This window comes from Vitis riparia, chromosome 1, assembly GCF_004353265.1.
Source record: "Vitis riparia cultivar Riparia Gloire de Montpellier isolate 1030 chromosome 1, EGFV_Vit.rip_1.0, whole genome shotgun sequence".
NCBI classification, from domain to species: domain Eukaryota; kingdom Viridiplantae; phylum Streptophyta; class Magnoliopsida; order Vitales; family Vitaceae; genus Vitis; species Vitis riparia.
Genome location: NC_048431.1, coordinates 24104190 through 24120540, shown reverse-complemented (window position 1 = coordinate 24120540; position 16351 = coordinate 24104190). Strand labels below are relative to the sequence as shown.

The 16351-nt window shown below is 37.9% G+C and overlaps 2 protein-coding genes across 3 annotated transcripts; both read right to left on the bottom strand.

The window, feature by feature from the left end:
* Positions 1-562: 562 nt before the first annotated feature.
* Positions 563-16279, bottom strand: LOC117916515 (probable glycosyltransferase At5g03795). 2 transcript variants are annotated; one of them, XM_034832594.1, is made up of 2 exons: positions 14998-16276; positions 563-1404 (listed from the first exon to the last, which is right to left on the bottom strand). In XM_034832594.1, the coding sequence occupies exons 1-2, from the start codon at positions 15858-15860 to the stop codon at positions 918-920; spliced, it is 1350 nt and encodes a 449-aa protein (XP_034688485.1). In that variant the 5' UTR covers positions 15861-16276; the 3' UTR covers positions 563-917. The 2 variants fall into 2 exon arrangements, with proteins under 2 accessions (XP_034688485.1, XP_034688492.1); XM_034832601.1 differs by lacking the exon at positions 563-1404 and adding an exon at positions 2437-2554 and having other exon boundaries at positions 14998-16279.
* On the bottom strand, positions 8706-10285 carry LOC117916537. The gene is made up of 2 exons (XM_034832624.1): positions 9212-10285; positions 8706-8882 (listed from the first exon to the last, which is right to left on the bottom strand). Exons 1-2 carry the CDS (start codon positions 10281-10283, stop codon positions 8848-8850), a joined length of 1107 nt encoding a protein of 368 aa, XP_034688515.1. The 5' UTR covers positions 10284-10285; the 3' UTR covers positions 8706-8847.
* Positions 16280-16351: the final 72 nt, after the last annotated feature.

Below are 16351 nucleotides of genomic sequence, written 5' to 3'. Positions count from 1 at the left end.
TTCTTTTTAATTTAATTCCAAATAAAGCTTAATTTAATTGAAGATTAAATAATTTTAAATAGTATTAAGTATTAAATTATTTGTTTTTTTAATATTTTATTTTTTGTTTGTTTTTAACAAGCTAAAAATTAGTATCTTAATGTATTAAAAAAGATAAATTTTAAATTAATTCTTATTTGACCATAAAATAATTTAACATATTTCTTAAAATTTTTAAATAATCTAAATTATTTTAAAAATTATTGAAGTTGAAGTTGTAGATGAAGAGCAGAAAATGTTGGTGAAATGACAAAGGAGAAAAGTGATTAGGACAGGAGATTCGTTATGATAACAAGGTGAGGTGACAAGGGTTAGGTTTTTTGGTGGGTTTAAAAATGTTATTTTTCGGAAAGTAAATATTTTGACATTTTATATTTAATAAAAATTATTTAAGAAATTAGTCAGATAAAAGATTTAAAACAAACATCTAAAATCTATAAATAAATTGCTTTTAGCAATAAATTAGAAAAAACAAAAACCCCTTAGTGTGTTATGGTTTAACACGACCAATGACTTGTCTTTGTACTACGATAATATAAGCCCATGGTTTGGGTAGAACAATTATCAGCTTATTGTATGCCATAACATTGTATAGGTAGACCAATTATCAGCTCATGAAGTGGAGCATTTCTAGTATGAAAACAGTAGGTCTTAACCCCCACTCTTGCAAATCTACCATGCTCGGTAGTAGCTTTCAAGTACCACATATTTCAGAATACAACCAAGAGAATGTGGCAAACTCAGCTGCATCCTTGTACTTATGTAAACATCATCCATCCTTCAGTTTGGACAGCAGGTTTAACCAAGGGAAATCACACTTGCATGGAGCAGCAGGTCCACAAAGTATCCATTAAACTAATCAAAACCTAAGCATTGAATTAATAAGATAGTCTATGTACACCTCTCCTAAGCCACAATTGGTAGGCAGTCATATGGAAGGAATCATAACCTCTTGGTGTTGTATGCCATGCGAAGTGCCTCCTTACTAAACACAGGTTCTGGTACATGCTTAGGTACTTCTGTTTTGATATTGATAACAATATTTTTTTCAAGGTGGCAATGCTTTTATGGCTGATGATTACTGAGAACTTGCTCCAGTCCAAAACATTTGAGAAAGGAAGATCGTAATAGTTGGAAACTATAACAGGAATGCACCCATAATGTATAGCATCACAGACTCTAGCCGTGTTCACTTCATAACCCTTCACATGGAGACAGTACTTGCTCTTCCTTAACCCTTCCTCATAAGGGAAAGGTGAACTTCCAGAGAATAAATCCATATCAGTATCATTTCCCCATACAGCCATTAGCTCCTGGCGGATGTGAGAGTTTTGCACACGGCCAGCAAAAAAAACAAGTTTATGCCTGCAATTTAATGGAGAGGCAGAAAGTTGGCTATCTTGGCAGGAAATGATAAGGCAGCAGTGCATGCTTTCTGTTTCTGGAGACGATTCAAAATCGTGTATGTTTCCAAAAACATGTTTAGTAACAAGTCCTAAAATTTGGTTATTTTTAGAATGGTTAAAATATTGTTTCTGCATTTTTAAGAAAATGCAGGCACCTTAATAACTGAAAAACTCCAAAATGAACATGTTCTTTATTTCTAGTTTGAGTAATCAAACAATCCTGGAAAATCGTTATCTATAGTACCAAACAGGCCTAGTAACATGGTTAGAAAAACTATACCAACAACAACACCAAATTTGTACACATAGAGAAAGCTTGTATAGGAAGATATTGCAGTACAGTTGAAACCCATGTGACTGTGCACTAGTTACTCTCAATCAAATACTGATCATTAAGTTGATTGTTAAAGCTCTTCTTTTCTCTCTCCTTTTGTGTGCGTGTGAATTTAGTAAGTTCATTTTTTGACAGTGTTGGGCAATAAAGAAAATGTGAATGTGTGTGTGGAGAGTAAGTGAATTTAGTAAGTTCAATTTTTGACAGTGTCGGGCAATAAAGAAAATGTGAAACTATTGGACGATAAAGAAAATGTGAAACTATGTTAAACCACCACTTCCAAATTCTATTTATATCTCTAGCAAGCTAGATGACTCTTACCATGTAATGACTCGCACCCAACCATGTAGATATTGTCCGCTTTGGGTCCAAAGAAGCTCTCACAACTTTAAAACATGTTTACATGGTTAAAAAAAGTCAATTCTGATAAAATACTAGAAACTTTTTCCCCTATCTGATATGGAATATCACAATCACTCTCTCATACAGACACAACATCTTCATTGTGTCCCACAGGATTATGGGACCAAACAACCCCTCACATCAGGGTCGATGATCGGCTCTGATGCCATTTGTAAAGACCCGCACCCAACCGTATAGATATTATCTAATAAAGTCATAGCATAAAATACTTCTATTCCATTGTGCCCTAATATGTAAGAACATTATTTGAACTTCACAAAAACACAATATTACAAACTAATATCTAAAACAGTCAAATATTCCAAACAGAATTTCCTGTTGCAGTTTCTAATCCAAATGGTCACATCAGTAACTGAAAGAGCATAGAAATAAATAATTTTAGTTACACATACTAGATACTAATTCAATGAAGCAGTTGCTCGCATCATAAAATTTCATTACAATTTGAATTACACATTATCAATATGAACTTATTGAAAAGTTCATTTCAAATTGGAGGTCCTCCATCCAGGAATTCAATTCAAATCATTGATTTCAAGAGTTGTAATTCAAATATTAAAATGGCTCAATGACAGGGGAATCACTTTGAAATCATGTGAAATTTCAAAATATTATTCCAGCCCCATTTCTATCTATGCCCAACATGAGACTAGCTGAACATGTACCATATTGTTAGGGTTTATAAAAAAAAATCATCAATATTGCATAAAATCTGCAAAGAGTTGCAGAGGCAAACAAAAGAAAATTGTGTCAATTGGCAACAGCTACATAGTGCTAAACCTACTATTCTCAAACAAATTCAAACATAGACCAAACTACTCAAGGCTGAAATTGGAAAACCAGAGAATTGAATAAATTCAAAACTACATTAGTAAATTCATGAATGTTTTCCTCATTGCCCTCTGTTTGGCACCTTAAAAATGGTGGAAATTTAAAGAAAACAAAAGTTTATGTCTAATGTCACTGTTGCTCTTCTTTTCAATTTATGAAAACACCAACTCCTGCAAGCAAATTGTCGTACTATTAAGCAACTACAACCGGAGTTATTTGACTTTTAGGGCTCTAGCCACATGAAAATTTTCAATATACAGGATTTAGTTTATTTCATTGTTCCTACACAATTGGGTGCTAGTCATTACAAATAGTATCAAAGTTGATTCCCGACCCCGATATAGGGGTTTGTTTAGCGCCTCCATCTCATGGGACACAACGAGGACGTTGTGTCTGCATGAGGAGGAAGTGTAATATCTCACATCAAATTGGGGAGAGAGTTCTTAGCACTATATAAGTATGGTCTCCTCTTAACCATGTAGACGCAATTTAAAGCCGTAAGGGTCCCTTTGCATCCAGAACAGACAATATCTACATGGGTAGGTGTTGGTCCTTACACACTATTGTTGAAGATTTGGTTTTTACTATATTTGCATTAAGTGTCAAAAAACATCTATTAGGAGGTGAACGTGGGACTTGTTTGTGGTTAAGTGCAACATGCTCTTACAAATTCCGCATTCAAAAGATAATATGTCAGACCTAGATTGAACTCAACTGGGGCTTTATCAACATTCTTGTCCTTGTTTTAACTCTACTACCGGAGCGCTTCAAACATGTCATCCCATGATTTTTAACTCCTTTATGATTTTCCATGTAAAATTCTTACGTCCTATGTATTTTGGTTCTACATGCATTTGAACTGTGATTATTTGCATATTTAATTTTGGAATGCAACCCTAAAACCTTTGTGGCTCTCGAATAAGGCTTCCGGTAAATTTGCATGAAGTGTTAAAAAGCATCTATAAGGATGCAAAGATGGAATTTGTATGGGGCCAAAGCGTGGACATGCACTCAAAAGATAGTGTCACAGAGCTAGATTGAGCATGACTAGGCATTTTTTTTTTTTTTTTTATGGGTAAAATGCAAGACTATATTAAAAACCCTAGAAAATGGTGCAACAATGTACACACATAGTATACAAAATGTGCCATGACAAAAACTCAAAGAGAACAAGGAAAACCATTCAACCCTAACACCCCCAGAAAAAACAGTTTTACCTTGTTGTCTCTCAAGCCCCCCTACTTACCGTCCCAAAAACTGAGGATCTGTTTGGTTGCTATTTTCAAGAACTGTTTTCTGTTTTTGAAAACAAAAAACACTAAAACATGTTTAGGGAAGGAGGTGTGTTCTTGTTTTTTATGTTTCCCGTGTTCTCAAAAACCATTTTTTTGAGAACAATAAAAAAACGTTTTCATTGTTTTTTCACTATTCAAAGAACAGATTGTTCTCCATGTTTTTTGTTCCTTCTTTTTGTGTTTCCCTAGCTGTTTTTTGTGTTTCCACGAAGGTGAGCTCCACCCAACCACCACACCCCCACCCCTAAGCCCTTTCTTCTTCCTTAAATTATTGAAATTAATATACTTACACATGGTTACAAAGTCATCATTTGTTTAAAAAAATTATAACTGGTGTAAAAATTTAAAAAGGGAATAATTTTTTTAATTTAAATGAATTGTGCATATCAAAACTATTTATATATTTATAATAACAAGTTAATTGAAGAAAACACTTTATTAATTAAAAAAAAAAAAACTTGCAAACATGTTTTTTGTTTTATTTGTTCTAAAAAAAAAATTTAACTCAACCAAACATGTTTTTTTTTTTCGAGAACAAAAATTGTTTTCCAAAATTTAGTTCCCAAACACAATTTTATTTTTTCTGAAAACACCAAAAACTATTCTCAAAAATTGTTTTCCATAACAATTTTCAAAAACAGCAACCAAACAGGCCCTAACTCATCTTGAACTCCTCACTGAGCAATAGTTTGATCCCCATTGCTCTCTCCCTTACCCCTAGTTAACATGAAAGATCTATTGTAATTAAGCGAGCACTTCAACTTCTAGATCTCTCTATTGAAATAGGACGATGCATTTGGTTCCTCTTCCCCCTTAACGTCCTACCACCAAACCCTCTTCATGTATCCATTTTCCTCAATAGGGAGATCATCTCATTTTTAAAACCCACCACCAGCATCCCCACAAAGCCATTGAAACTAGTTAGCTTATTAAAGAGGCCATCTGAAAGATGCACCTCCTCCATTGAACAACTGCCAGACTTCACCTTGGAAGAGTCCTACTCCCCTAAATTGACAACAACGTCTTTACAAAAAGGGTCTTCCTTGATGTTCTGTGGAACCTCTAGCAAGGAACCATCCTTTAGCAACATTTTAAGCAAACAATTTCCTTCTCCCCACCAAGAAGCCCCTCTTTCAACTGAGCTTTCTTTTCCCAAACACAATCTTCTACTACAGGTTGGTTCAAAGCTCTACCTCCATCAACTGGCAACCCAACCATTGAAACTGACGTAAATTGAGAGAGCAGAATTGTGGAATAATTTTATTCTCCTTCCTTCTCAGAAAACTATACTAGCTTTATACAGAAAAGTCTTAGCTATAGAAAAGGAAACTAATGACTAGGCTATATCAAATCCCATGATTTATGGGATAAACGAAATAGGAAACTAACTAAATTAACCTAATTCTAGGAATTCTGGCTGTTACAAACAAACTCTCCTAAACTAGCATAATTACTATACACAGCAAAACACAAGCCATTAATTTACAACCATAATTCACGTTTTCCCACACTCTCCCTCAAGCTGGTGAATAGGTATTCACCATTCCCAGCTTGGATACAAAGCTTTGAAACACTGAACTACTTAGCCCTTTGGTAAGTATATCGGCAAGTTGACCATGTGTAGACACATAAGGTGTACATATCAATCCACTATCCAACTTTTCTTTGATGAAGTGTCTGTCAATTTCAATGTGCTTCGTTCGATCATGCTGTACCGGGTTGTGAGCTATGCTGATTGCAGATTTATTATCACAATAGAGTCTCATTGGGCCATCCCATTTAATCTTTAAGTCTTCTAAAACGATCTTCAACCATAGTAGTTCACACACACCCTGAGCCATTGCTCGGAATTCTGCCTCCGCACTAGACCGCGCTACCACATTCTGTTTCTTACTCCTCCATGTCACGAGATTTCCACCAAGAAAGGTGCAATATCCAGAAGTTGACCTTCTATCAATAATTGAGCCAGCATAGTCAGCATCTGTGTATGCCTCAAGTACTAACCCTCCATTCCTTTTGAACAGAATACCTTTACCTGGTGTCCCTTTGAGATATTGTAACACTCGATAAGCTACCTGCAGATGAGCTTCCTTTGGACTATGCATGAATTGACTAATCACACTCACTGCATATGCTATATCTGGTCGTGTATGAGATAGATAAATGAGCCTTCCCACCAAGCGTTGATACATTTCTTTATCTATTGTAGCATCATTTTCTGCCTCTCCGAGTCTAAGATTCGGATCTATTGGAGTACTTGCTGGTTTGCATGCGGTCTTGCCAGTTTCTTTGAGAAGATCTGTAACATACTTCTGTTGGGAGATAAAAATGCCTTGCTTAGAGTGAGCCACCTCAATACCAAGAAAATATTTCAACCTCCCTAATGCCTTGATTTCAAATTCCTTAGCCAAACATTGATTTGGAACCTATCTCTCCTTGTCATCATTTCCTGTCACTATTATGTCATCGACATACACCAAGAGAGCTGTGAGTCTCCCCGAAGATGAGTGTTTAATGAACAACGTATGATCTCCTTGACTTTGCCTATATCCCATGGTTATCATCACTTTTGCGAATCTTCCAAACCATGCTCGTGGTGATTGCTTAAGTCCGTACAAGGCCTTTTTTAATTTACATACAGTCTGAGCAGCTAAATTATTGTCATAACCTGGCGGGACCTCCATATAAATTTCTTCCTCTAGTTCTCCGTGCAAAAAAGCATTCTTGACATCAAATTGCTGCAAATCCCAATTGTAATTAGCTGCTAATGACAACAAGACTCTAACAGTGTTCATCTTTGCGACCGGAGCAAAAGTTTCTTGGTAATCAATCCCATAGGTTTGAGTATAACCCTTGGCAACCAATCTAGCCTTGTATCTTTCTATTGATCCATCTGCTCTGTATTTCACAGTATAAACCCATTTACACCCCACGGGTTTCTTTCCTGTCGGCAATTTTACCAACTCCCAAGTTTTGTTTTTTTCTAATGCCTCCATCTCCACATTCATAGCTTGTTTCCATTTTTCATCGGTCAAAGCCTCGGATACGGTGGTAGGGATAGAAATAGTGTTTAGGCTAACAAGGAAGGCTCTATGAGCTGGTGAAAATTTTTTAAAGGATAGGAAGTGTGTAAGAGGGTATAGAGGTCGATTTGTGCATTCTCTAATCCCTTTCCTAATAGCAATAGGGAGGTCCTGGTCATCATTGTTCACATGAAATTCAGATTGCAATGAAGGATTAGAAATTGTTACCTCATTCTCAGAATTTGGGTTGAAGTCTTGGACTTGCACAGATTCAGGGACAACTGTCTTCTTCCTCGAAAACACTTTGTCAAATCTCACATTCTCAGGGGCAGATTTTGGATTTTCAGGCACAGGTTCAGGCTGATCGGGCAATTTAGGTAAGGTTTCAATCAAAGGATTAGTGGGACGAGATTGTTTTGACGAGGGAAGTGATGGCAGATCAAGGAATAAAAAATCCCCCCTATCTTTATCTTCCATTACCGAATTCTCCCCCTGAAGATAAGGAATAGTGAAATAAGATTCTTGTTCATGGAAAGTAACATCTACCGAGACATAGAATCTTTTTTATGGAGGATGGTAACACTTATACCCTTTCTGAGTTGAAGAATAACCCAAAAAAACACATTTTAATGCCCGTGGATCTAACTTCCCCCTGTTTTGATTATGAACATGGACAAATGCCACACACCCAAATATCCTAGGAACAAGATTGTTTATAGTGTGTAGGTTTGGATAGAATGTTGAAAGTATGTCCATTGGACTTTTGAATCCCAAGATCCTAGAAGGCAATCTATTTATGAGATGAGCAGCTGTAAGAACTGCTTCTCCCTAAAAGGATTTAGGCACATTTTTCTGAAACATGAAGGATCGGGTTGAGTCAAGAAGGTGACCGTTTTTTCTTTCTGCCACTCCGTTTTGTTGTGGAGTGTTAACACAAGATGACTCATGTATTATTCCTTCCCTTTGAAAGTATGGAGTTAGGACTTGATTGAAATAATCCTTGGCATTATCCGACCTAAATCTTTTGATATTGACTCCAAATTGAGTCTTAATCATAGAACAAAAATTTGGAAGGACAGTACTGACATCAAATTTATGTTTGAGCAAAAAAATCCAAGTGACTCGAGTACAATCATCAATGAATGAAACAAACCATTTAGCCCCAGTAATGTTAGGAATAGGAGAAGGACCCCAAATGTCACTGTGTATGAGATAAAAAGGAATAGAACTTCTTTTATTGCTAACTGGAAAAGACACGTTTGTGTTTAGCAAGTTCACACACTTCACAATGAAAATGTTCGACGTCTAGACCTTTAAATAAGGAAGGAAACAGAATTTTAATAACCCTAAATGATGGATGTCCAAGTCGGCGATGATGAAGCCAAACTTTTTCTTTATTGAATGAAAAAACTTCTGAGACAAAAGAATGAGATGATTTGCCTTTGGTAATGTTTGATTGACTTGGTGCTTTGAGATAGTAGAGTCCATCCCGTTCTCTAGCATGTCCAATCATCCTCCCCAAATCCTCGTCCTGAAATACACAATGACTATGATAAAAAACCACATTGCAATGTAAATCTTGAGTGAGTTTTTGGATAGAAATGAGGTTCGTGGTTAACCTAGGGACATGAAGAACATTTTTTAACATCAGTGATGGGCTTATTTTGACATCTCCTATACCTGCTACAGTGGTCAAGGAGCCATCGGCTGTGGCTATTTTTCTACTGCTTGAACATGGGAAATATGTGGAAAAAATGTTTGGTGAATGAGTCATATGGTCGGTAGCACCTGAGTCAATGACCCAGGAGTTGGCAAAGGTTATATCCGAGACATTTAATCCGATAGAGAATGGAAACTTACCTGAATACGCCAATGAACCAGTACCTGCTGGTTTGTCAAGGTTGCAAATAAGAGACCTCACCCTCTCAACTTCTTCTTGATTAAGATTGCCTATCTCTTGCGGTGTTGCTCCATTCTGTTGTACTGTTGTAACATGGGCCTGACCATTATTACTTGGTTGTTCTCCCTTCTGTCCCCACTCTCGACTTGGTGGTTTTCCATGTAGTGTCCAGCACCGCTCACGCGTATGGCGTGCCTTCTTACAATAAGTGCACCATAAGTTGTCCTTGTAGTCACGATTTTGAGTCTTTGGTTGACTAGATCTTCCATTGCCAGAAACTAGTACTCTTTCCATATTTGTGGCTGAATTGTTACCACTGCCAGCCACCATAGCCAAGCTGTCCGTGTTCTGTGGATTAAGCATCAGGCATCTTCTGCTTTCCTCTCCTCGAATTAATGCCACCACTTCATTAAAGCACGGAACTTCTTGCTTGCCAAGAATCTGGATTCGCACTTGGTCAAATTCTGGATTGAGTCCAACAAGAAAATCATAGACTCGATCTTGTTCTATGAAATCCTTGAGAATAGCAGCATCTTCGGGACACTTGGTCTTTATTACCCTGTAATGATCAAGTTCTTGCCATAAAGATTTCAATTGATTAGCATACTCAGTAACAGTTTTATCTCCCTGTTTAGCAGCAACAGTTTTCACCTTGACCTCGTATACTTGGGCCGCAACTCTCGCCTTAGAGTACGTCTGTTGGATTGCATCCCAAATGTCCTTGGCAGTAGCTAGGAACATGCATGTGTCACTGATTTCAGGAATCATAGAATTCCACAACCATGCCATAATCATGGAGTCTTCTTCATCCCATGCTTCAAAATGAGGATCTCCTAGTTTCGGCCCTGTACCCATGAGATGGTTGATCTTCCCTTTCCCTTTCAACACGGTGCGAACAAGTTGGGACCATTTCAGATAATTTTTTCCATCCAGCCTATATGCAGCCTGGATATTCTGCAATTCTCCGGAATGTTGGGTTTGAATAATCTCCTTTGATTGGACTGTAGTGGTTATTTCTGAAATCTTTGACATTTTTTTTTTTCAAAAAAAAACGGCAATTTCTAGGTGATTCAGGCAAAGCACGTGGGTCAACAATAGACAACGTTGAAGACCAAGAGATCAGATTGACAATGAAGGCAAAAAAAAAAAGGCAAATGAATGGCAATGAAGGCCAAGAAGAAAATGAAAATTCCAGGAGAGGAAACAAATGCTCAGTTTTGAGTTTCAAAAACAGAAGAAAAATTGGGCACTGTATTCAACAATGAAGGTTGAAACAAAATAACTTCCAAGGATCCTAATTCAGCTCTGATACCATGACGTAAATTGAGAGAGCAGAATTGTGGAATAATTTTATTCTCCTTCCTTCTCAGAAAACTATACTAGCTTTATACAGAAAAGTCTTAGCTATAGAAAAGGAAACTACTGACTAGGCTATATCAAATCCCATGATTTATGGGATAAATGAAATAGGAAACTAACTAAATTAACCTAATTCTAGGAATTCTGGCTGTTACAAACAAACTCTCCTAAACTAGCATAATTACTATACACAGCAAAACACAAGCCATTAATTTACAACCATAATTCACGTTTTCCCACAGAAACCATAAAAAAAGAAAAAATGGACAACCCTCCCCCCAGAACAAAGTCTCCTATGCCTCCAAACCTAGCTACTTTTACTAAAAGAGCGTCATGAGCTCCCGAAAACCTTCCTTCAAACCCACTCCCATATAAGGGGGTTTACACAAACCTCCTTGTTGCTGCCTTTTTGTCTTTTGAGCTGAGAGTATTGGAGACCTTTCTTAAGTTTGCCAAAAACGAGAGCCCTACGTCCATCCTTGGCCCACCCACCAAAGTACTTTTCAAATATGGGCTTCAACTTAATTGCCTAACAATCCTTTTGCAATCCCTTTAGAAGGTTGGCCTGTCACACATGAGCTTCCTTTGACCTGGAGAGCTTGGAAAACAGATGGGTCAAGCACTTCAAACCACGAGCCCCCTACCTTATCTTCAGAACCTAAAAGGTCCAATGGCCTCATCAAGGCGTACTGAGGGCACGATTCCCACTGTAGCCTGGTCAACACTACAACCACCACACCTAGAGAACACAATCACCATTGTTGCATGTGCAAGGAGGCTTGACGCCTCAAGTGACACGTGTAAACCCCCTTCTACATGACTCTCTTCTTCCCTTCCCACTCTCCCACCCATGCGTGTAAAATCTTCACCATCATCCCCCATCTTTGGAATTTTACACCTCTCCTTGGAGACCACCGTCAACAACCATGGTGTAAACTCCCACCATAACTAGATTTCAAAGACATCTACCCTTAACCACTACATGCAACTTTCTTAGAACCTTCTTCCTGTTTGATTTCACAACGATCCTAGCCCATTGCAAAAGTTGCCTCTCACTCGTCTCCTCATCTATTGCTATAAAACCTCCACATGCTTGGCATGCGTCACCAAGCCTCTTGAAGAACTCTTCTCCTCACAAATGCAAAGGTAACCCTAACACTCACCCAAACCTCTTTGACGCAATCCTCAACCCTGAAACAACCTATATATCAGGCCTCCACAAATCCAGTTGCAAAGCTTTCCCCTCAAAATGACTATTTCCCAAAAGCCAAACCCTTTTTGCTTCACAAGCATTATCAAACTTGAAAAACATAAAAGAACCCCTTAACAAGGATAGGTGAAAATTACCTTGCACTCTCCAAGAATGCCTAGCCCAAGCTTTCAAGGAATCCAAATCCTAAACCTAGTCTAAAACATCACCCCATCTTCCCACCAAGCACTTTTTAAGGAGCTTTGAGTTTTTCAATGCCTCCTCCGACACACCTTGAACCCAAATTTCCTCACCAAACTCTTGCTTTCCTTTGTTCACCACTTCTGCATAGGACTCAACCATTGGGAATGCTCTTCTTCCTCCATTGTCCATCAAAAGACAAGCAGCCTCCTTGGGTGATTCCAACTACTTATGCTCAAGAACAACACCAATGCCCCTTAGCTTTAAGGCAAGGGTCTTACATCTACAAAGAACCTTTTCTCCTCTGCAGACAACACAGAGCACAGCAGGAATCTCCTTTCCTTGTTGCTATGAAGGTCCAACTTGTAGCCCCTTCCACCATCATTCCACTCCATATTATACACCAAAAGTTTATGGAGAGCATCATATAGAAGAGAAAGAAAATAGAAGAGAACAAAACCAAATTAGTCCCTAAATTGACCTGAAAACATTAGCAAAATCCAGCAGGGGCCAGTTCACAATTCCCAAGGGAACCCTTAAAAAATATAAAAGAGACTTGTTTTTTTCTAGTGTAAAATTCTTTTGTCCTATTTATTTTCTACACTTATGCATGTTTTGATTATTTGCACATTTGACTTTTCAGGTAGCTCATGATAGTTAAGTTACAACTAATTCATAATTTAAAATTAGATATATCCACCTTCTATGCATATCTACACCATTCATAAGAAGCTATAGGTGGCATGAATTGAATACAAGATAAAGGAGAGTAGTTTTAAATGGTCAACCCATTTGTCCAACATAAAACAGTGAATGTGTTTTTCCAGGTTATTGTTTGCCTCAAATGACCAACTCAATTTCCTCTACTTTGTTGGGACTCCACTCTTATCAACTATCCTTTTATATGATAAAATGATGTAAATGTCATCAACTATGTTTCTTATTCCAATGCCCAAATTGATGATCAACCAACAACATTATTGTCAATGGTTGATCTTCATTCATATCAGCTATCTTTTCTGGGCTATCAACCAAGTGCAATCAAGTAACTATCATTTTATGCATATATTGGTATGAATTTTATCAACTATATTCTTAAATCTGATGATCAACCAACCTAATTATTACCAGTGTTGATTGTCAATCTTATCAACTAACTTCTTAGGACTATCAGCCAAACGCAATCAGAATTGACCTTCATTGCCACTGAGTTTTATTCCATGTCTGGAGGTCGTCCTGAAATGCTTTCTCACTAGGATGCCAGATATCCTTCACTATCCACCTTTCTCCATTCTTAAATGTTCCCACCCTAAGGTGATTGATAGATAGGCATTCCCTTTCTTGTAAGTTGCTTGATGGGCAATTATTCTCATTTTCACCAATCTTTTAGTTTTTAGGCAATATTGTCAAGTGGCCAGTTCCTAGTGGAAAGAAAGGAATTTCAGTTTTTGAGGGTGTAGAGCACTTGGGCATGGAGCTTATAGACTTTTTTCCTAAAAGCTATATTTGCTTGGTCTTGCAACCCTGTTAGGCATCATGATGTATCTTTTAGATTATATTGATTGTTTAGGTGCACGTTAGCCTTGTTAGCGATCCATTTTTGTTGACTTTAGCTGTTTCTATAGTTCTCTGCTTCTTTGATGCTCTCATACACTTGGTCTATAATAGGGTTGCACAACATTTTCAATAGGATCCCATTAACATATTTATCTAATTTGCCAATCCGAAAAAATTGGCCAGTTGCTACCTTAAGAGTTGGTCACAGGCGGTTATCTTCATTTTCCACCCAATTGAATGATGTTGGTCTATATGAGTTTACCTTCTTCCCTGGTTGAGTGATTCCCATTGCAACACTAGCAACTCCTTTTTACTTCATTCCCCTTAGATACATGCCTTGCATATGGTTCACATAGTTGCAATGGTCATCAATTATTTCATCAGTTCCCCATATTGCTGCATTGTCTAAATAACTTCGCCTTTTTTTTTTTTTTTGAATTGGAAAGGATAGTCTTAATTTGAACAAGGCCATTTTATTCCTTAAAAATCAGAGGTACATGAGGTAGATCCTAAGTTTTATGCTATCTTAGTCCCCTCAGTTCTTTGGAAGTAAAAGACTAGCTGAAAGAAGATACTTCTGCTTCTTTCAAACTAGTTAGGATTTTGAGCCTCTACTCTAGTGCATTAGAGAAATCAAATATCAGATGTTATTAGATGGTGGAGCGAAGGCTTATTTTGATCAATCCTTACTTGTCACTAAAAAGAAGCATGGTATTTTTGAGATGTCAGATTGAACAGGAGCTATTGCTGTTTGAAATTAAACTGATTAAGCACATAGCAAAAGGGACCTAATAATTTATTTTGAAGGGAAACTCATCCAATGTGATTTCCTCTAGTGATAGGGAATGCAGTTCATCTAATTTTGTCCTTCAATGTATGCTCTAATGGGTGCTTGATCAACCAACTAGGAGAAACTTAGCCAAAAAGAGGATCCAAGTTAGTTGAAATTTTATGGTTAATCATCACAAGCATCTTGTGGTCTCGTCTCAATATACGATGCTTTAATTAGAGCTTTCCAGAGTAAAGCAAAATTAACATTCCCATTCAACAGCAAAACTAATGGAAGCCTAAAAGGAGTAGAAATTTTGTAAGTCAAGGAGAGTTATATAAGCATATTTGCCACAACTTTTGAGCCTATGCATACAATTCCTGTTGGAGAACGTACATTTTGAAGTTCCCAAATAAAAAATTAGCATACAAGTTCCATTTGCACATAAAAATTCCAGTCACATTGAACATGTCATGAAAGGGGAAATATTAGATTACATCCTCAAGTTTTTATAAGCAAGATAAATGGCCAAGTTTAGACAGAAGAATTTTGCATTTATTAGTATTAATCCATCAGCTTTGTAACCAACTAGAGCAAGCATCCATCCAACACAACGATTATATCTAGTAAACGAAAAAAACAACTAAAAATAGAGTTGTGTGAGGTCGTACCTTAATTCTGGGGGATTCAATAGTTTCTCAGGAGGCCGAGGCCAAACCTGTGGCAGCCCCACGTCTTTGTGGCTAATATACAGCCTTTGGAAGTAGCTGGAGGAGCAAGTAACCTGAATGGCATTGTTATGCAAGTCATGATGCTTGGAGGCTGCCTCACGACCAACGGAATGACAGCAGATGTAGAAATGGTCAGTGCCTCTAGACGCATTCCAAAATTTGTACTCCCAACTGATTCTAGTGGTGTATTGGGTGACAAAATCGGAAATGGATGCCTCGGAATGCACGCGAGGATCATTACGCAGAGTATTGACGGAAAAGGGCAAGAAAAAGAAATGAGCATCTTGTGGATGGGGCGTAAGGAGGGAACTCCGGAGAAGAGCTACCTTAAACATGTGCTCGCTGAAGTAATTTGCTAGTTTGGGATGGAAAGGGTTTGGGTTGGGAAGGAAAACCCGAGCGAAGGGAGAAGATGACTGGTTCATGGATGCATCAGGATAGATGAAGATCTTTAATTTGTGCAGCATTTCCTGAAAATCAGAGGCAAAAAGTTTCCAATTGTGGTAAGGAGAACCTAAGAGGTTCCCTGAGCAGAGGGAATCATTCCGATCCTGGACAGATTCTGCAGAAGAATGATGGGCATTGTTCTTATTCAAACTCTCGTTAAATTCAAGGGATGGAACTTGCTGCCGCCGCGGTTTTGAGAAACCACACAGAAAGACAGCTAACCATGATGAAACCGTGAGCGTCAAGAGGAGAAGCAGCACAAGAAGCAGCGGGGGCCGCACTAACAGTAACCGCCGATGAGGGAGAATGAGGTGCTGCTGCGGCTTCTCTGAGAAACAAGTATGAGGCCGACGCATTTCTAAATTCTAATCATGGGTGGTGCCTAGTGGGGTGGGGGGGTGGTGTGGGATAAATTACTGATAAATGTATGAAATGGGAGTACAAGGGGTTCCTGTCCCACTTAAAACTGGCGCTGGAAGTGCTAGCAAGCAGTAACCCAAGACAAAATCCGTCATCTCCGCTGTCAACCCATCCATATACAGTGCGCGGAAGGATTCTATGGCTTTTTCCGATGGATTATCATTCTAAACTGCTATTAATATATCATGGGATTATGCTTCTCTTCATCTCTTTGGGGGGTTTATATAACGAACTTTAGGATTAAAGCTATTTGTAGAAAAATAGAATTGGACGAAAGTGACGAGCGAGTTAACTCAGCTTCTTAATGTGATTACAATTTATAGATGGGTTGAGATGGTCATAGACTCGAAAGGTCACCAAAATTTCTATTCCCACCTCTCCTTTCAACCAGCAACAACGCCCTCCGATTTAGAGTGGCACTGCAGTG

What these genes read in the sequence shown, in the direction of transcription:
- LOC117916537 (XM_034832624.1), bottom strand. Translation starts at nt 10,283, where the DNA reads ATGTCAAAGATTTCAGAAATAACCACTACAGTCCAATCAAAGGAGATT. An exon ending in TGGTTCATTGGCGTATTCAG is followed by an intron (nt 8,883 to 9,211) that starts GTAAGTTTCCAT and finishes TGTGTATTTCAG; the next exon opens with GACGAGGATTTGGGGAGGAT.
- LOC117916515 (XM_034832594.1), bottom strand. Translation starts at nt 15,860, where the DNA reads ATGCGTCGGCCTCATACTTGTTTCTCAGAGAAGCCGCAGCAGCACCTC. An exon ending in TTGAATCCCCCAGAATTAAG is followed by an intron (nt 1,405 to 14,997) that starts GTACGACCTCAC and finishes ATTAAATTGCAG; the next exon opens with GCATAAACTTGTTTTTTTTG.